General features: G+C 46.6%; 1 protein-coding gene across 1 annotated transcript; it reads right to left on the bottom strand.

The window, feature by feature from the left end:
• Window positions 1–1,677: 1,677 nt before the first annotated feature.
• Window positions 1,678–10,817, bottom strand: CCR7 (C-C motif chemokine receptor 7). Its single transcript, XM_010203332.2, has 3 exons — window positions 10,808–10,817; window positions 4,664–4,713; window positions 1,678–2,742 (listed from the first exon to the last, which is right to left on the bottom strand). The coding sequence occupies exons 1-3, from the start codon at window positions 10,815–10,817 to the stop codon at window positions 1,678–1,680; spliced, it is 1,125 nt and encodes a 374-aa protein (XP_010201634.2).
• Between the last annotated feature and the right edge of the window lie 9,502 nt (window positions 10,818–20,319).

Genomic DNA, 20,319 nt, shown 5'->3' with positions numbered 1-20,319 from the left:
GTTGGTAGGAATCTCCTCTCTTCCAGTAAAAGCACCAACTGGGATTACTCTGGGCAGCTTTTCAAGGTCTTATTTTACATGACAATAATCTGTTGTTCAGCTGCCTGTTCCTTTGAAGTAAGTGACCCTGGCAATAATCTTCAGCACATGACTGTCCTTTGCATTTAACTCAAACTGCAGTGAATGGCATCTTTATTAGCACTGACCTTATGAATGCAAAACACGTTTTCAGTAGCTTATAAGTGAAATACATCTCTGACTTAAGAGCCAGCTGCTAAAGTCCTTCTAGAAAGGCATGTCGATTGGGAAGGGAGAAAAAAAACCCACATTGTTGTTTATCTCTTGAGGTCAGCAAGCAGTAGCTCAGAAGGCCCCCACACGTGTGTGAAAATCATCAGACCATATCCGCAGCAGCCGATGACCCCAAGTACAAGCAAGGTTCAGGTACTGGCACAGTGAGGTATTTGAACCGTGATCACAGCTATAACCTGAATCTCAGCGTTAAGAAATGTATATGGATTCCCCCTGGGCTTTGAAATCTTTGAAATTTGGAGGATTCTGTCACCAAGTCCATTAAAACTCGTGCTTTATATCAAGTGAGTGAGTAAACAGTGCCTCAGCAGGTCCAGAGTAGGAATGAGATTGGAGCAGGCTGGATGGCTGAGTGATGAAAAGGTATTTTAAGCAGCCATCTGGACTGGTGCAGAAAGATCTGTTTCTTAGTTCAAATTTGCACTCATGGTGGTTGGAGACTTTGGTTATTTGGAGCTCATAACTAATTTGTCCTTGGTACTAGTGACCTCTGATAGTGACCCTTGCGTCAGTGTCGTGCAGGCACATACCCCTTCAGAAGTTAAAGGAGATGTTACTTCCAGAATGGAGCAGTATTTCTAAAGAAGTTGAGTCAATATTGAGATAGAATAACTTGTGCTCCTTAGGATGGACCTTGTTTATAGGTGAAACACTGGATACAGGCAGAATGGAAGTAGAATTTGTATTTTCCCTGACAAACCTGTGAGTTCACACAGTAAAATACAAAGTTATTGGAACGATGTATAACATATGAATGGATTTTGCATTAGTTATGGAAATTTCTCACTTTTAAAGGGGGAAGGCAGAGCAGAGAGCTGTCTGCTTGGATTCTTCACAGCTTATATTGTATATTGGATTAAGCTTGAAGCCTGAGGCTGTGCATGCTGCTTTTTCTTGAAAACTGAAGCTGTGCAATGGGCATCATTTTTGTAGGTGAGGAAGAACAATAGGTAGTCTTGATAAAAGCAGCAGTCAAAGCAAGGGTGATGCTTTTGGAAAACAAGCAGTTCTGTTACACAAATATCTATTTCTTTTGGAATTTGTGGCTTTTAGGGGAAATGTTCTATTTTGAGCATTTCCCATTTTGACTAGGAAAGATCAAAATAAAGGTGAAATGACATGATAAATTCTAGACCCACCTGTCTCCCTCTCCCTCATTTTGCTGTTAGTCACAGCTTTATTGAAGCCTCTGCATCCATGGGAATATTAGCTAGCAGTGCTTGTTGCCTGAAATATTGAGGAGCTCCTGAGTTTTCATTTTGCAACTGCCTTTCCTACAGTAGTGGGAGTTCTAACTCTACTAGTAATTCAGAATAGAGGAAGTGTACAAATTCTAGCTTTGTCAAAGCCTGCCTGGAGTTTGGATCATGGAGAGAAGGTGGTGGTTGTCTCTGTCTCCATGGCAAAGGAAAACCTCTTGCTGTCACGGCAGGTGGAGAGCTGCCAGAGGCGCTCCTGGCTCAGGCAGCCCAACTCCTTCAGAAGCTTGAAGAGGTCGTTGCGGAATTTGACACCGATGAAGGCATAGAGGAAAGGGTTGAGGCAGCATCGGAAGCAGGCCAGAGTGTAGGTCACGTCATCTGCCACGTCAAGCTTCTTGCTGTCCTCACATGAGCTGGTCTGGTTGAAGACTGAGATGGTCTTTGCCAGCATGACGCCATTGTAGGGCAGCTGGAAGACAACAAAGACAATTACCACAGCAATGATGACTTTGATGGCTTTATTCTTCTCAAAGTTGCGGGCCTGGAGTAACGTTTTGATGATGATGAGGTAGCAGACAGACATGACCAGCAGGGGAACTAAGAAGCCAAAAACCATTTGGGACACTTTGATGCCAGTGTTGAAGGTCTGCAAGTCGTTAGCGATGATGGAACAACGAGGGTGTTTGTCCGAGTTATTTACACCACTGTGAACCAGCTCAGGGACTGAGAGGATGAAGGCCAGGAGCCAAATGAGTATGCATGTGACTTTGCTGATGAATATCATCCGGGGACGGAAGCGGTGGGCCGAGGCAGCCTGAACGATGGCAAAGTACCTGTCGATGCTGATGGACAGGAGGAGCAGCATCCCGCTGAAGAAACTCATTTTACAGATGCAATAGACAGCCTTGCAGGCTACCTCTCCAAAAAGCCAGTGTGTCGCTGCACTTGCGGCCCAAAAAGGGAGGGTCAGCAGGAAGAGGATGTCTGCCAGAGCCAGGTTCAGCAAATAGATGTCTGTCATGGTCTTGAGCCTCTTGAAGTAAATGTAGGTGAGCATCACCAGCCCATTCCCCAGCAGCCCCGTGAAGCAGATGAGGGAGTACATGGCAGGGAGGAAGGCAGCACGGAAGTTACGGACTTCCTCCTTCTCACACAGGACCTCGAACATGGTGTAGTCTAAGGTGGTGTTGGAGTCATAGTAATCAGTGACGTTGTCCCCAGCACAGAACTAGAAGAAGGAAAAGGAGGAGAGTGTTGGGAAAGGTACCGTGCCCCTCTGTGGCTGTGGTGGGAAGAGAGCCTGTGAAGCAGGCAAGAGTGCCCAGTCACAGTCTGTGGAGAAGTCCCAAGGAGTTCCCAAGTGTTGGCTTATGCCAATGTCATGAACAGAGCTGACAAGGTCTCATGGCTGAAAATGTTTCCCATAAGTATGTGGGGTTTGGGTGGTTTTGGGTTTTTTTTTTGAGCTCAGAGCAGGAATTCCAGAGGAAATGTTTAGTGCTCAGTCAAAGCAACACCTGCAGACTCTCAAACATGTGGCTGTGTTCCAGAATGTCTCAGGACACAGATACAGCTGTATGTACCTAATCAGCTGTTGGATAAAATGGGAAAAATAACACATCCTTCAGTCTTCCCCTTCTCTCAGCAGGAATAACCTTTCCTCTCGACTGACTCTACTGTGCCCTGGTGAGGCCTCATCTAGAATCCTGTGTCCAGTTCTGTCTCCCTAGCTCAAGAAGGACAGGGAACTGCTGGAGAGAGGGCTACCAAGATGATCAGGGGACTGGAGCATCTTCCTTATGAGGAAAGGCTGCAGGACCTAAGGCTGTTCAGTCTGGAGAAGAAAAGGCTAAGGGGTAACCATATAAACACAAGTACTTAAAAGGTGAATGTCAGGAGGATGGGGTGACACTTTTTTTCTTTAGTGTCCAATGACAGGACAAGAGGTAATGGGGTAATGTTCTAGCTTATAGCTGGAACACAAACAGTTCCAATTAAACAGGAGGAGAAACTTGTTTGCTGCAGCCTCGCAGGGCAAGTGCCAGTGTCATCCTAGTCTTCCATCCTGGTAGCACCCAGTGGACTGACACCCCCTGAGCAGCTGGAGCCCCTCTGGGAGCAGAGGGCTCTGTGGGAAGACAAAGCCAGAGCCTTTCTGGGCTGTTTTCTCTGCTAAATTAATAGAGGTGTCAATGAGATGGGGAGGAAACATGGAGAGGGAAGCAGGAAGCTGATACTGTGCTGGTCCAGGCACATTGCCGGTGTCTCATTCAGGTCCCTGCCCCTGATTTAAGTTCTGATTGTTATTGTTTCATCTTCCTACACTGTCGTAACCTACAGAGCAGAGTGAGCTTGTGGTATCTCTGCCCCGCTTTTGTGTGACTTATTACTCTCCACTACCATCTCGCCATTGCACAGAGATGAAAGGTTTCCCCTGGATACCTCTGCCTGTTATCACCAAATATCTTTGCATGCTCTCCATCTCAGGCAGGCTTGGCTTTCACCACATCCTGCCTGCTATCTGGAGGCATGCCACCAGAAGTGAAAGGGAAAAGAAGCAGGCTGCAAAACTCTCCCTGCTCTGCTGAGCCTCTCACAGAGCTTGAGCTGGGGGCCATGGCATGGCTGAGGTTGCTCCTGTGGTTGAGGGACCATAAGCACTGGGGCCAGGCCCGTGGTCCAGGAGCAGGTCATGGCCCGTGAAGATGCTGAATTCATCCTTCTCGGGCAGGTCAGCTCTTCAACACTGACCTCAGTTAAAGCCCAACTCTTTGACCAGTTATTTGCAAAGAGCAAGAAGCTGGTTCTTCCCTGCATTCAGTGTAGGATGTTTTCATCTTTCCTGAAAGTGCTCATTTTAAATGCTCATAACAGTCCAGGCCATCTTAAAATCACAGTGTATGTCTATGTTTCAGTTCTCTCTTTGTTTTTGTTGCTCTTTTTTAGTTTTCTTTTGTCTTCTAGCACTACTTTGCTGTCTCACCACCCACCTCCCTCCTGGCTTGATCCTTGGTGTGAGCAACTCTGTCTCCACACAGATCTGCAGGGTCGTGGGTGGCTGCTTTTTGCCTGGCAGAGTTTTCAAGATCTCTTTTTACCCACAACACAAATGCAGCTGGATTTCAACAATGTTTTTTTTGGTATCTTACCTGAAAAATTAGAGGAAGGCTGAAAACAAGAGTGACCTTTAACTGCTTGCCTGTAGAGGGAAGAAACACAGTGTTAATGTTAGCAGTTGAGTGGGACTTTCCACGTGATGCTTACTTCGAAAAAGCAGTGGTAGTGTACTTGACCGTGGCATGCTCAATCCTGCAAAGCTCCCTGCAGCTGGGTAAACTAGAAGTCAGTGAAGATGCTAACAGGATCACTTAGGTTCACACAAGAAGTTATTATCAGAGGACAAGTTAAGGAGTCTGTCCTCTTCAGTTTCATTTGTAAAGGCTGATGGCAAAGGACAGTTAACTCCTGCACAGTATGAACACTTTTATTTTTTACATTGTTTTTTGTTCCTATAGACAGTCAGCAGCTTGTCTCCTGCTTTTCTCAGAGCTGTAAGGGTGTAGCATACTCGATTGAAAACAGGCAGCTGTGAGTGCAATAAATTTGGCCCAGCTGTTCCCTGACAGTGTGGTGACTGGACTGCAGAACAGAAGAGCTCTGCTCCCCGCAGGCTATCCGTGACTGAAACTGGCTGAGATTTATTGCTTGCCTCTAAATGTCAGAGCTGGCTTCTGCTGCTTTTGGATGTGGAGGTACGGGATGCTGACAGCTGGGAGGAAAAATTAAGTTTGGAGCCAGATGTGATAATGGTGAGAGCAATCTCAGACAAACAGCTCTTCCTGCTGTGGTTAGCAGAGGCATAGAGGCCAGTGAAAGCTTTCTCTTTGCTCTATTTAAAGCACATACGAGCGTCTACCTTAGTTGCCACTGAAAGTTGCTTAGGGCAGATGGTGATCTGGCAACTGTGAGAAAGCCCTCACCTCTGCTCTGGCATTAGCAGATGTGTCTTTCCTTGAGGGAGAGTTGGCATTGGCTCCTTCGACATCATGCTGCTCATTCTGGGATGTCTATCTAGGTGCTGGCTAGTTCCCCATGCCACAGCTCCTCACTTCCCTGGATTGTTTGGTCCAGGATCACTGAGCAAGGCTGGGGCAGAGGCAGGAGATGTCTTTTGGCTTTCAGCTGCCTGTTTCCTCTATGGCTTTCTCCTGATAAATTTGATTTATTCCTTTGCCACTCTTGTACTTAGCAGGCAGTTGTACACAGCTCTGTTCTGTTTCTCTGCAGGGCTCCTTTGCACCCTTTCTTGCTCTGCCAGTCTCCTACTCAGGAATTGCACTGGACCAGGATGATGAAATTCCACTGCTTAGGTAACTGCAACTGTTGTGCCAGTATCCTCTTCTTTGAGTCACGTGCAATAACATCATTAATAACAGAAATAGGTACTTTGGTGTTTGTGTTTGGAGAAGCTTGTTTACATGTGAGCAATGATGTGTGGGTGAGAGATCCTCAGCCACATGTGAAAAAACTCATACTTCTCACCCCTGGAGCCTGTACGTGAGCTTCCCTGTATCTTGCAGAGGTTCACACCTCACCTTTTCTCCCCTTATTTGCATCTTTTATAATGGTGCAGCTGGGTGCTTAGTTGTGTTCATAAACCCCTCACTACCTCTGAATCCTCCTGGGGGAATCTCAAAGGTGTGGTAGTGCATCATTGGTGCAGTTTGCAGTCAGGGGTGGAATATGCCAAGGATGGGCTTGAGGAGCAAGGGGAGAAACTTGGCTAGATGGCTTTGCCTGTCTTTTCTGTATGTCTCGTGGTTTTCACTCTGGCCAGTCTTAGACTGCAAGAAGAGGTTTGGTGAGCATCTGTTGTAGCCATCTTTCCATTCAAGCTACTGATCTAACTTTTGCATATTACACACAGGAAATACACCAAAAACCCAAACCGCTTAAACAGTTTAAGCAAGTCTAGACTGTAATTGTCCTCCCTGTCTGGGACACTGGCATGTCCCTCACCTCTGCAAAACACTTCTAGCCATTGCAGTCTTTACGCTTCTGCTCTTTAAGCTTCTTAATAGCCTGTGTCCAGAGGGCTCCTGAGGGGTGCTTACACCTGTCTGTGCCTGTTGGTGGATAACAATTACCAATAATTACCTCTGCTCACCCATCTCAGGTGTGTCGGACAGGGGCTGAGGCCTCAAAGGCATTTAGCTTCCTAGAAGCTGTATAAAAAGGAGACAGAGGAGAAGAGCCATTCTTGGTCCACAGAGTAAATACACTAACCTAAATCCAACTCAATCAGGGCATTTCTCTGCCATTGCTTGATTTGTGGCTTTCAGTTACCTCATGTGAAGGGCATGGTACTGCCCAGGGCAGCGGCCTCCCAAGCCTGGTAACATCTTCTCCTGCTTGGTTTTTTTTTTTTTTACATCTCCCCTTCAAGCCCCAGGACCAGCCCAGCCCTTACTTAAGCTGAAAAGTCATGAGTGCACAGCCCTGGTGAACTGCTGGTTTTTTTCCCTCTTATCACACAGTGAAGCATCTAATGAAACAGGACTGATAAAGTGACTCAACTAACGATCCCGAAACAGTTCAGCTGAGTATCATTCCTCTGATGATCTTCACTTTTTTTTTTTTCTCTTGGTTGCTGTTTCAAGTGTCTTAAATGTCAAATGGTCTTTCTATAAAAACCCCTTGCACTGTTTCTTCCCCTCTTTTGTCACTTCACCTCAGCTTACGCATTTGGAAAGCCAAAACCAGAGAGGCTGCGTGGCTTCGTGGATCCTCCTGCAGCAGTTTGTCGAGTGAGTCCCTGTGTCACTAGTTTTGGGCAGGCTGGATGAGACTCACTTCTTGCAACGCTCTTGGGTCTGAAGCAATGTAGGGGATGGAGCAGAAAGAAACGAGTTGCAGAGAGGAAATGAGACATGCTCTGGAGTTCAATAGGCAATTTTAGGTAGCTCTTTTAATTTTTTATTTCTTTTTTTTTTTTCCTCTGGCAGTTCTCTGCTGTGGGTATTTTCCTCAAGTTTTGTTCCTCAAAATACTAAGAAGAAACTCCTGCTCAAAAATCCCCAAAAACAGTTGAGCTAGAAATCTCGTTTGTAAAAAGACAATAACAAAAGAACATTACGGCAAATGACTCGGAGGCCTTCTAAAGCCCTACGTCATCTCCATCTCCTGCAGCTGGAGACACTTGAGTTTGCTGCAGCTCTCAAAAGCCTGAAGGACCCAGGAAAAGGGGAGAATTGCTCCATGTGAATGAAAGAGATGAGGAGCCTGCTCTCTGCTATTGATGGCAGGGTATGGGAGAGAGGGGACAGTAGCCCATCAGGTTTGAAAATCATCCTCCATAGAGTAAGCTCAAGTGATGGGATTCATCCCACTGTGCTGTAGCAATTGATATCTGATTGATTGTTTGGGCTCCCTTCATAGCAAACGGAAAGAAATGTGTGTGTTTAAGTCATGATTTGACTGCCATGGGGTGGGCGTCTGGGGAGTAGTTCATTCCATGCTATGTCAGAAGAGTAAATGACTTTGCACAAATGAATCGCATCCAGTTTATCTGAATCTCCCTCAGCATTAGCACCAATCTTCAGCAAGATAACAGAAGCTGTAGTAGCCATGAATCCTCCAGAAATGCCCAGAAAAGCCTCTGACTGATTTGGTAGCAGAAGGTCTACTCAGAAGAGAAAGAGGAGCAGAAACACAACCATGTAAGGTGGTTAAAATGGACTGGACAAACTAAATCCTGCAGAGTGAAGCCCTGGGTCAGCTCCTGCCCAGGCAAGGCAGGCTCTAAGGAGGGCCAGCATGGAGGAGCAGCTGCTCAGCTCTGCTGATGCTGAGGGATACTCAAAGTGAAAAGCAAGAGCTGGGAATGCTCTAGGGCATGTTGGCAAAGCTGAGCAAACCTACTCTGGCTGAAGCTTCGTGGCGAAAGAACATTTTTCTGTTGGCCAGAACTGTGAAGCAAAAGTTTCAGTCTCAAGCACCTTAGCACATGTGTAGGCAATGAGTAATGTACTGTTTATATCTTTGAACATGTATCAGTTTCTGGTACTCTTCACCATCAGTATACTGAACTCTTGGGGGAAGAACCAGATATTTCAGAGAAGACTTAATCATATTAAAATAACGACTGTTGGCAGTTAACAGCTCAGGGCCTGTTCTCCCTGCCCCTTTTTCTTCTACTTTTGACACTGGCAGAGGAAAGACACCATCATTTCAGGAGTGAGCAGTCTGAATGAAACCAAGTCGTGCTTTAATTTTGTGTGTTCCTAGATCTGTTACAGAAGTAAGCTCGTAATTATCAGCCTCAACTTCTTTCAGGAAATTGTGAATCAAAAGACAAGATAAGCAGAGATAAAGTGTTAACTTCATTCTGAAGTGGCCCAATCAGGTTTCCTACAGAAAAAAAAAGGCAATAAGGCTGTGCATATGCCAGTGCTGTGAAAGATTTCTTTTGGAATATTCCTCTGAAATGCAATAGTAGGACAAAAAAAAAAAAAAAAAGCCAAGAGGGAAAGCTGGCATACTCTTCTTGCCAGGTTCTCACTAACTCTTTCTGTTACCTGCCATAATGAATCTTTACCAATTAGCTAAAGTCAGAGTAAAAACTGTCCCCCCAGATACCAAACCCCTTCCAACAAGAAACCTGCAGAGCACCTGCATGATGTTGCAGAGGCCAAAAGTTTGACAGAGAGCAGAGTGCTGCATGGTGACTAGATCCGGTTGGGTGGGAAGGTGTTGGCTTGGATGCAGTGATACCAAAATTCATGGCTTTCCTAAGCCATTGATTGCCAGAAGCTGCAAGGAGGTGTCCATGAGAAGACTCCCCTGCCCCTTCCCTGCCTGTGCCTGAGGGTCCTGTGGGACCAGCCCCTCCAGCCTGCACCCTGGGAGCATCCTGCTCCTTTTTCTCCAAAAAAAGGAGCAGGCAATAGTCCCCCTTTTTGTCCTACAGCCCAAGGCACCTGTAGGGAATTGGGTGCTCAAATCTCTGTGTATTCACAGTCTCTAGCTCTGCAGCACTGCACCAGGATATCAGCACCTTCTGCCTGCTGTGGGCTTGGCAGGCAGTGGGAGCCCTCTCACGATCTGGGTAGTTTAGAACTCTGATTTGAAAATCTCACTGAGAAAAGGCGGTGACACCTCCCATTTCATCCTGTTACAAAGCTTAGTTCATTACACTTCTAAATGGGGTCTGATAAGGCTGAACTCCCTGGATGCTGCACCATCCCTCTTACCATTGTCCTTACAGCTCTGGCCATGGTCTCTGGCACAGAGAGTAAGTGGTTGTGTTGTAAACCCAGATTGATTAATTTGGTTGCAGACTAACTTACCCACCTGAGCAGCTGCATTTGTCTCTCCTTCCTGCACTCCCTCATGCACTGGGGTTAGTGTTTGCAAATATTAAAGCAATAAGAAATCAAAAACAAGTAAGAAAGGAATAAATTGTACAGTCACAGAGGAAAAAAAGAGCCTTCATCTCATCTGCCACATCTATCTCTGACCCACAGTGCCATTCCCCTCCTACGGCCACCCAACCTACTCAGACTCCTGGAAGTTGGTGCCTGCAGAGCACAGGGGAGAGCAAACAATAACAAATGGCAAAAGAAAGTTGGAAACTTTTATCAGGAAACAGAAACAAGCTGTCTTATGCCTCCTGGGCTAATGTTATGCAATGTACCGAAGAGGCTTTTCTCTTGTATTCTGTATGATGGGGTGAGCCATGGGAATAGGGACCTGTACAGGTGCACGGGCTCAGGGCTGTTCCAGCTCTGAGCAGGTGCAGACCCATATTTTTTCAGGTTCTGTTGCTGCAGTAAAGATATTCATTAATAGAAACAATTTGTAAAAGACTGGACGCTCTTAGCCAACAGTAAAGGCACGTGCTTGCTCCTGATTCCTTGAGTTAGTCACCGAATTAAAATGTGGCCAAAGAGACCAAATTCTCCTTTCAAAATATTTTTTTATATTAAGAATATAGAAGAAAAGATAGGAATCAGGTGAGAAGAGCTCATTTATTCTGGGACAAAATCACCCCTTGAAATTGCCTCTAAGTGTATTCTTTGTGGGTGTCTGAACTAATTGAGTTGAGCTTTTTTTTTGATGTTGTAAAAGGGAACTTTTTTTTTTTTAAAGAGTAAATACAAATAAAACAAGAAGCTTTTTACATTGTTTCAATACTCTGTTAGAAGTGCTTCATCCCAGTGTCACAGGACACCAGTCTGGGCACTATTAATAAAGCTGAAGACAAAGCCAATGGCTGCAGAACAGGTACTCACCACCATCCATGATCTTGTTCCAAAGAGAGGTGAAGTCACAAGGTTAGACAGAGCATCATATGTTCCAGCGCAGCCTCAGTGTGCTGTGGCTCCTGCCAGAGACCCTCTTTGGGAAACTCTCTTTTATACTTCCTGCACCTCTACAAGAACCTCATGACACGCCCCAGTGTGGTTGACATTTAGTAGACCCTCCTCCTCCTGGTGCTTTCACCCATAGAGGAAAGTTGTGCAGTGTGCCACACTGCTTTCAGGCGCTTGGAGTGTTCAGGTGTTTCCTCAGCGCCTGCAGCCCAGGGCTGCACACATGTGCTTTTTCCTGAGAGCCCATAACATGAGGTGGGTTCTGCTTTTGCACTGACACATGAGAAATTGTCTTTGGTGAAGGGACAAGAGGAAAAAGTCTCCTTTATTGTTATGTCTTTTCTCCACGAGAGATCCTGCTTCACCTGCAGAGCATCTCTCAGAAAGAGGGGCGATCCCCATTTCCTCTGCCAGACTCTTTCTGGGGAAGGTGTTTGACTACTACATGAAAAATCTCAGTGGTTTAACTTTGGCTGTATGTCAGGTGCCCACCAAGTCATTCTGTCACTACCCCTCCTCAACTGTACAGGGGAGAAAGAAATAAAAGGCTTGAGAGTTGAGATAAGGACAGAGAGATCACTCAGCAACTATTGTTATGGCCAAAACAGACTCAACTTGGGGATAAATGGTTTGATTTGTTAACAAACAAAACAGAATAGGGAAATGAGAAATAAAAACTAAATCTTAAAACACCTCCCCCCACCCCTCTCACCTTTCCGAGTTTCTGCCTCCTTACCAGTGGCCAGCATCCCTTGTCCCACGTGCTTGCAGCATCCTCTCTTAAATTATCAGCAGCTCAAGTGAGTTAAGTGGACTTCCCCACCTCCTTCTGCTTTTGGGTGTTTTTGTGTTACCATCTGCTTAGTATGAGCATGCACCATCTTCCTCAAAAGATTTTGCACTTTTATGGTCCCACGTCTTCCCCCACCATGACATTGCTGCAGAAGCTTCAGATCTCAGGATGTAGCTCTGAGAGGACCAGCAGCAATGTCAGCTCCAGGCTCTGCCTTAACAAGGAGTCAGTTCATCCCATCCTGTTCCTAAACAGATCAGCTCAATAGAAAGCAGTGGCTTTTGTTTTGTGGATGTCAAAGGTGGGACTTCTGCTTCTAGGAGCAGACTTGAACAGGTAGAGATGTCACCATCTCATGAACTTGCTTTCCTTACAGGGAGACTTGAAAGTATTCACTTTGGCATCCTGTCCTGTGCATCCTCTTACAATATGTCAGTGCTGTTACTGCATCTGGGACAGATGGAAAAAGAAATTATCACAGGATGGATCACAGGCAGAGCTTACAGTCCCTCACAGGTTCAAAAGCGCTGGGTACTTTGGGACTTAGCATGGAGTCACATGTGCAGGTCACCTGCTCAGTGCTGGAGGGAGGTGAAACAGCTCAGGATGGACCCAAACAAGCCAGTTCACTGAGCAGGGAACTTCCAAAACCAGCCATAAAGACCAGACCTGTGGAAAGGAGAGAACACAACTCAGGCAGTATTCATGTGGCTGGGAGACACCTCAAAAGGCACTATCCTACTTCAGCAAATTGAAGTAAAAGAAAACCTATGGCACCTCTGTTGCATTTAGGTTAATTTGGAGAGAATATGTTTCCTCTGCATCAGACAAATAACTTTGTGGTTAAATAGACATTATAAAAGGCATCTGTGCCAGGCAGCCACTATCCAGCTCTCCCGAATCACCATCCTTTTCAGGGTAATCTGGTCGGTTGTGACCTTTATATGGGATACATATTACAAGCAGTAGGTAAGTTGTGTTAAATGAGTCTATCAATTACATAAACACCAGCACCTCAGCCCTCTGCTCGTGCAACCTTCAAAGGCAGAATCTAGCTTACTGCAAGTGGCTTCAGCCGGCATCTTGGTGATGTTGCTAGACATTAAACCCCTAGACATTAAATCCAGTGAATGCTTAGTAGTCTGTGGATCTTGACACTGCTGGGTAAAGGCAATTTGTTCCCCTCTAGCACAGTTTACTTGTAGTTCAGTTTAGTTTCCTTTAGATTTGGAAGATCTGAAGATTTTTTGTTGTTTAAAAACCCCAACATTTCAGTGGGATTGTTTCTGTTTCAATTATTTGAAGATAATTTGTCTAACCATAGCCAAAACAACTTCAGTAGAATTTGAGTAGATGTAGCAGTCTGATCCCAAGACTGCTGATCACTTGCTGCCTTGCCTTTAACACCAGTTACTTCAACATGAAGTCAAATGTTTCACTCCCTGGCTCTCTCAAGCCCAAATTAAATGTGTCTGAAGTCGAGGATCCTGTGGCTGTTCTAAGATCCCATGTAAACACTCAGCCATAGTTTCAGACTGTCCTTAAGCATTATCAAGAGATCACAGGATCATAGAATTGGTTTGGCTGGAAGAGACCTTTGAGGTTATCAAGTCCAGGCTTTGTCCCAGCCCTATCAACTACAAGACCATTTCCCTAAGTGCAACATCCACCCAGCTCTTAAACCCCTACAGCACCTGCCTGGGCTGCCCATTCCAGTGCCTGGCAACCCTTCCAGGAAAGAAATTCCTTCTCATATCCAGCCTGAACCTCCCCTGGCGTAACTTGAGGCCGTTTCCTCTTGTTCTATTGCTTGTTACTAGAGAGAACAGATCGACCTCCATCTCGCTACAGCTTCTTGTAGAGAGCGAGAAGGTCTCCTCTGAGCTTTCTTTTCTTCAGGCTCAGATCCCTCAGCCCTTCCTCATCTGAGACGTGCTCCAAAGCCTTTCCTAGCTTGGTAGCCCAGCCTCTGGATCCTCTCCAGCGCCTCCATGTCCTTCTGGTAGAGAGAGGCCCAAACCTGGATGCAGGATTTGGGGTGCAGCCTCAGCAAAGCTGAGTGCAGGGAACGATCAGCTCCCTCCCTGCTCCTGCTGGCAACACTCTTCCTGAGCCAGGCCAGGATGTCCTTGGCCTTCTTGGCCACCTGGGCACGCTGCTGGCCCCTGTTCAGCCCACACTGCCAGCTCCCTCTGTGCCTGGCAGCTTTCCAGACGCTCCTCCCCAAGCCTATAGCTCTGCTGGCCATTGTTGTGGCCCAAATGCAGGACCCAGCACTTGGCCTTGTTGAAACTCATGGCATTGACCTTGGCCCAGTGACAACATTGTGCCAGCCCTGCTGTAATTGAAAAACCCCTTCAGCATTTCAGTAGGCCAGTGCCACTGTGGTACTGATCCCATTCGGGGCTACTTCACGTGCAGGATGCTGAGGCTTGGAAACTATCATCATTTTTGTCTGGCTTCCAGAAGGTGACCCACACTTTCCTTGGCACTCTAAGCATGCATCACTGGCTTTTCAGCACACTTGCTTTTGAGTTATCTTGGTAGGCAGGTACAGTTCATAACTTGTGACTCTATTTATCGCTCTGTTTTTCTTTTGTTCATCACTTATCCAAGCAGGTACGCTGCCTTTGAGAGTGTTATCTTTTAACCACTTCCGCTGAGAAGGACTGGAGATGAAAGACTTCTGTCAGGTACGGGCCGAGTACTGAGAAATGGTAGGTGGAAAGCCTTTTAACCCAGGCACAGTGCTGCCTGTGGGAGTGAGGGGTATGCAGAAATAGGCAAGGTCACCCAGATTTCCTCTGTACCCACACTGCAAGTGGTGGGGGGGGGGTGGATTCAGCGAGGCAGCATCTCCTTGAATTCATCCCCAGATCCACGGTGGCTGAAGCCAAAGACAATGAGAGAAAAGAGACAGGCAGATGGTCTGCTGTTTGTTTTCTGCACATACTCCCAAGCTTTAACTTCAAAGTTTCGGTACACGCCAAGTTCTGTGTAGTCAGAGCCAATTCAAATTGTTTTCCTTAAAGAACGAGAATATCCTAAACGAAACAACTTACTCTGTTTTTATGGCACTGAGTCTTCTTGTACAGTCATGTTTTATTCCTGAGGAGTTCTCAAAACATTTATTAAAGCTTAGCTTAATTTGGTTGTGTATATTTGCTCTCTATTTCATGCCCTAGTGATTCTGTCTCTTTGACAGATTCCCTTTAACATGTGCGCCCCATTATGTGATCCTGCGTGAACAAACATACCACGCTTCTCACCAGTGCCAGGCCTGCTCTGTGCCCACTGTGCTGTTTGCTCACCAGAACACATTTGTTACCTTGAAGTTAAATTAACCATTAAAAAAAGGAAGCAGTAGGTATTTTCAGTCTCATGTTGGAAGATGAGTTACTCTGCTCACCTCCAGTGCAAGGAGAGTGATGAAAATTCGTTGCCCAGGCCGCAGTCGTAGAGCTGGATGGCTGTTGTTCAATATAACTTCTGAAAAGAAAACTCAGTTCCTAATAAATTCCACAGGAAGTTAACTCAGAAAGAAACATTTCAGTTCAAGTTGGTTGCACTTGAACCGAAACACTGAATTTGCTCAACTGAATTGAGACTTGTCATCTTGAATTGATCTGACACTGAATTGCAACTTATTCAGCAATCAAACCTCCTGTGGGAATTTAGTTCCTGTGTTTCATGTCTATGTCCTGTGTGTAAAAACGGACTTCTTGCAGTCTGTTCTTCAATGACATGACACGAGCATCCCAGCAGGGATCCCAGTGCCTCCCCAGGACTTGGTGCCTGGGCAGCACGCATGGGCTGGATCATCTTAAACAGCAGAAGCTGCACTTCATCACAGTCTAGTTCATTCGGAGCAAAGCCCAGCACAAGATGTTTCTACATCCTGAATTCAAAGCCTTCCTCTGTGTTCTGCTGTTTTTTGCTGTAAGTGAACTGAGGTGAAAACAGACCGAAACATCACTTTCTCAGCAGGTGTAGTGTCCACATGGCTGCTGCCAGCTCTGCCCATGAGCCACCCTCCCCGCAGCGCCCCAGGGAGCTGCTCACACGGCGCTGGGCGAGCTGCTGGCAAGCTCAGGCTGAGAAATGAAGAAGGTTTTGAGTACTAGTGAAAGCATCACAGTTCCAATCCAGGTACTGTAGATCCCTTGCAGTCTGCTGACCTGACCTCTCTCTCTGTCACCTGCCCCAGGACAAGGCAGCACAGAGCACTGAAGGACACACCAGTTTGTGTCCCTGCTGTCAGCTCTGTTCTACTCTTTCACTGACTTACTTAAGCAACTAGAAAGGGTTTCTCCCCTTCACTGTAGGAAGCCAGAGTCACCCAGAGAATCATTAGAATAATTTTGGTTGGAAAAGTCCTTGGAGCTGCTGGAGTCCCAACCCTGCCCTCACCCTGCCCAGCCCAGCACTAACCCACAGCCCTCAGCACTTCAGCTCCACGGCTTTGGGATCCCTCCAGGGCTGAGGACTCCTCCACCTTCCTGGACAGTCTGGCACAGGGGCTGACATCCCTTTCAGGTAAAGAGTTCTTCCTCAGTTGCAATCTAAACCTCCCCTGAAGCAACTTGAGGTTGTTTCCTCTTGTCCTGTCACTTGCTACCTGGGAGCAGAGACTGAACCCCCTTGGCCACAGCCTCCTCTCAGGGAGTTGCAGAGAGTGCTCATGTCTCCCCTCAGCCTCCTCCAGGCTGAACATTCCCAAGGCCCTCAGCTACTCCCCATCAGATCTGTGCTGCAGACTGTTCCCCACCTCTGGTGCTGTCTCTGGACAAGTTCCAGCCCTTCAGTGACTTTCTTGTAATGAGAACCCCAAAGTTGAACACAGCACTCGAAGTCTGGCTTCGAACCAACTCACATTGGTGAGCTAAGGGTGAACTTTACCTAACTGCCCACTTCCCAGTAATGTCCCTCCTCTTAAGTCACAGAGGGATCCTGACATCTCCTGTGCTGTTGTGCTTTGCCTGGCAATGTCAAACCTAAAGACTCGGGATCTCGCACCTCCAGTTCTGCCTCTTGCCCAAACACCCCTCTGAACTCTCAAGCCACTGAGCTTGTTTGGGAGGTATGCAGGGAAAATTTGTGTTCAAGTCAGTGGGTTTTCTCTGAGGTGGGGAAGGGGGGTTTGCCACAATCGTTCCTCAGGCAAACAAAAAGCAGAAGTGAAATTGTTGAGTAAATTCCTGACATTAAGAGCGGTGTAGATCTGGGATTCCTCACCGAGAGAGTTCTTAGAGCGGTTGTAGGGGATGCCCTGAAAAACAAATCTCATGATTGTCATCTCACCACGAGGTTATTAAAAAGATCCTTATCCTCCCAAGAGAGGAAGCAATCTGCAGAGCAGGCAGGCTACCATCAGGGACATGCAGTTGGCCACGTTGCCCGTTGGTCAGCCACAGGAGGGAAGAGCACAAGTTGGGTGTCACTGGGAATTCAGCTTCCTCGTGCCTGGAGATTAAAAATAAGAGCAACTTCCTCAACCTGCAGTCCAGGAATTGAGCTGTGACGAGGGAAATGCACCCAGTGATGCAAGTGAGGAGAAGTCAGGCTGGCAGAAGGGCATTTGCACTGCTATGAGGCACCGAGGCCAAGCTGGGTCATTGGCCACTGAGCACATGTGCTGCTGGTTCCTCTGGCCTCACAACCCTTGGGTGAGGGCTGTCTGGCTTCCCTGTGAGACCTGCTCCGTTTTGGTTGTCCACACTACCAGGTCCATTTGTATATGAAGAGGCTTGTGACAAATAACCATGATAAACCTTCTCTTTAAGATGGTCACCCCAGAATGATGGATGAGGAAAGGAGATGAAAAATAGGAAAGAAAACTGGAATATTCTAGGAATCCTGCTAGGGAGGGTGTGTGACCACTGGTCACACCTACAGAGGGGTTTGAAGCCTGTGCTTCAGTCCCACACAGGTGGGGAAGTTCTCACAGTACATCAAACACTAGTGAGCAGTGAATTGTTATGGGAGGTAGACAGCAAAACAGGTTCAGGTGTCTGCTGGCCATACAGCAAACATCCTTCCTGCAAGTCTATGTTACGTGCAGAAGTTGTAAGGTGTAAGATTTAACACTGATCCTCTGTGGCCATAAAACGATATAGGAACAGGGAATAATCCCATCAGTGCTTTCTCCAGGAAGAGCTCGTCCACTCCTCTCTACACAGATCTGGCATTCTTCATCCCTGGGCTTAAACAACAATTAAATAATCACATAGTGGCTTTTTTTGCTCAGTTTCTGTTGTTACAGACACTCTTTCTGGCTCCCTGGAACCGGTGACAGGTTTAAATGTCTTTTTCTGGACTTTTTAATAGAATTGGATGGGGAAAAAAAAAAAAGAAGCAGCAAATGGAAACTGTCTGTTTACAGAAATTATAGACTTGTGTAAGTCACAAGTGAAGCTGTATGTGATAATTTACACCAAAATAAGACACCAGCCCAAAAACTGCAAAACCACTTCAAAAAAGCCCCTTGAAGACGGTGAAAAGTCAAAGTGAAAGACGGGAACTGAGAACAAAAACAGCAAGCCAGGCCTAAACCAGAGCAGGATCCGTGCTTTCAAGCTTCTTAGTCTAGTAGCTGACCTCCACTTGGTTACCAGTACAGATCCCACTGGAGAGAGATTTGCAGGAATCACTGTCAATAACCCTAGAACCCCAAATTTCTCAGCATTGCTGAGGTCCACCCTCAGGCTTCTCTTCTCCAGGCTGAACAGCCCTAGGTGCCACAGCCTTTCCTCCTCACATAGATGCTCCAGTCGTCTCAGGATCTTGGCAGCCCAAGATGTGTACGTAGGGGACACTTCAAATTTGGGACTCCAAGCACTTGATCAAGCATTCAAAACCTCAATCAAGTGTTGCAGGCTCCTTCCAGGCACGAGCAGCTGTGGCTGCAGTCAGCCTGAGACGGATCTGGGGCTCACTGGGAGGATGGAGCACAATTACAGCTCCTTCGTGCATCTCACATGATTAAACACCACACTTACCAGTGCAGCTATTGCAGTTTACATCCAAACCTAGAGAGCTTACAGGTGATTTTTAGACTGCTGAGGTTGTACCAGCATCTCTTGCACCACTCACACCTGTGTTTCTGTGTCTGAGTGGGCAGCAGGAGTCACGGGGGACGGGCAGCAAGGCCAAGGTTTGAATCTGCTCTCTGTCTCGATCCGTGAGAAGAACAGTTCCTGCAGCAGTGGGTTTGCTCAACACCACACTCACTGTCGCAGTCCTGACAGGAAGCAATTGAGCAGAAGTGGTGCCAGGCATGTTACACAAGTGCTGAATGAAAGACGTGGAGCGTTATACCTGGGTCAGCAGAGGAGCTGCCGCAGGGCAACGCTGACAGGCTGCGGGTGGATTCTACCCAGGGTGAGATCCCAACCAGTAACAACAAACACATTGTAGCTCACAAGTTCACGTGTGAGCACAAAATCTGTAAGGGCCTGAAGAGAAAGAGTTTGCAATCTTATGCTTCCAAGTGCAGTTAGGTTACCCAAGGGAGATACAAGCCCAGTGACTACAGGGAGCTTTAGCCACGGCCTGTGAGGTGCTGAAGGTCACACACACACAGCAGCTCTCCTGGTAAAATCCCAGAAGGGCCCAGCTCCATTGTTTTTAATGCAAGACAGTTAAGAGACAGCAAAAACAGACTGATTGTGCTAACTGTTGCACCCACACTTCCCATCTCCACATTGCTGCTGCTCGAGTCAACACTGGTGCACCCTTGTTACTTCTGCAAGCTGCTTCCCTTCTCAGCACAGGAGACAGGTGGTGGTCCAACACACCAATAGTCAATGGAACTTGCTCTCAGCAGTCTCAGGAACCATTTCTAACAAACGTTGCACTCGACTACTTTTTTTTTGGTTCCCTAAGTGTACAAGGATACACTGATAAATTAATATGCAGGGACTAAATTGAATTAACTAAACTGTATTCAGCCCAAAGTCACTCCTGTTCAGAATTAACTTGATTTAATTTAGTTCAGCTTAATTCACATTGAAGGTTAAATTAGTGTAACTATGAATTACCCTTCCTGACTAATTGAGTCGACTGTGGCAGGATTACTGAGCAGGGTCATGCCAAGTTATCCAAAAGCAGAGTGGAAGTTACCCCCCTGGGGAGTCTGCCTGGGGAAACAAGCCTCAGCCACAGTGGGAGAGGGTCCATCCCCCCTTTCCAGACACTGGAAAACACGTGTTGGGATGTGAAATTCTTAATGGAGCTCTTCCTGGGGTCAACCCATACAAACCTTTGCAGGTGCAAAAGTGGTTTTACTCTTTTCTCCTTGGTGACATTTATCTAAGAGTCATTTAACCATAAAATCCAGGGCTAGCATTGAATTTCTGTCATTTGTGCAGGGATGTGGCTTCAGATTGGTTCCATCTCCAGCTACAAGACTTGGAGTTACTCAGACCAGCACCCAGCAGTGCTCTCCTTGGCATAAACCACCTAAAGTTTCACCTACAGAACATTTCTCTCCACATCCTTACAAGGTACCTTGTCTGTAAACAACCTCTCCCAGTGCCCCTGTGCACAGGATTCTCTCTTTGTCACAGGTGAAGCATTTCTCACTACTCCTCTTTGCTGTTAGAACGTGGGGGAAAATGAAGATGTATTCCAAGCTCTT

Source organism: Colius striatus, chromosome Z, assembly GCF_028858725.1.
Source record: "Colius striatus isolate bColStr4 chromosome Z, bColStr4.1.hap1, whole genome shotgun sequence".
In the NCBI taxonomy this organism is placed as follows: Eukaryota; Metazoa; Chordata; class Aves; order Coliiformes; family Coliidae; genus Colius; species Colius striatus.
The sequence above is the reverse complement of the archived record's forward strand: the minus strand, read 5'-3'. Positions and strand labels throughout refer to the sequence as shown.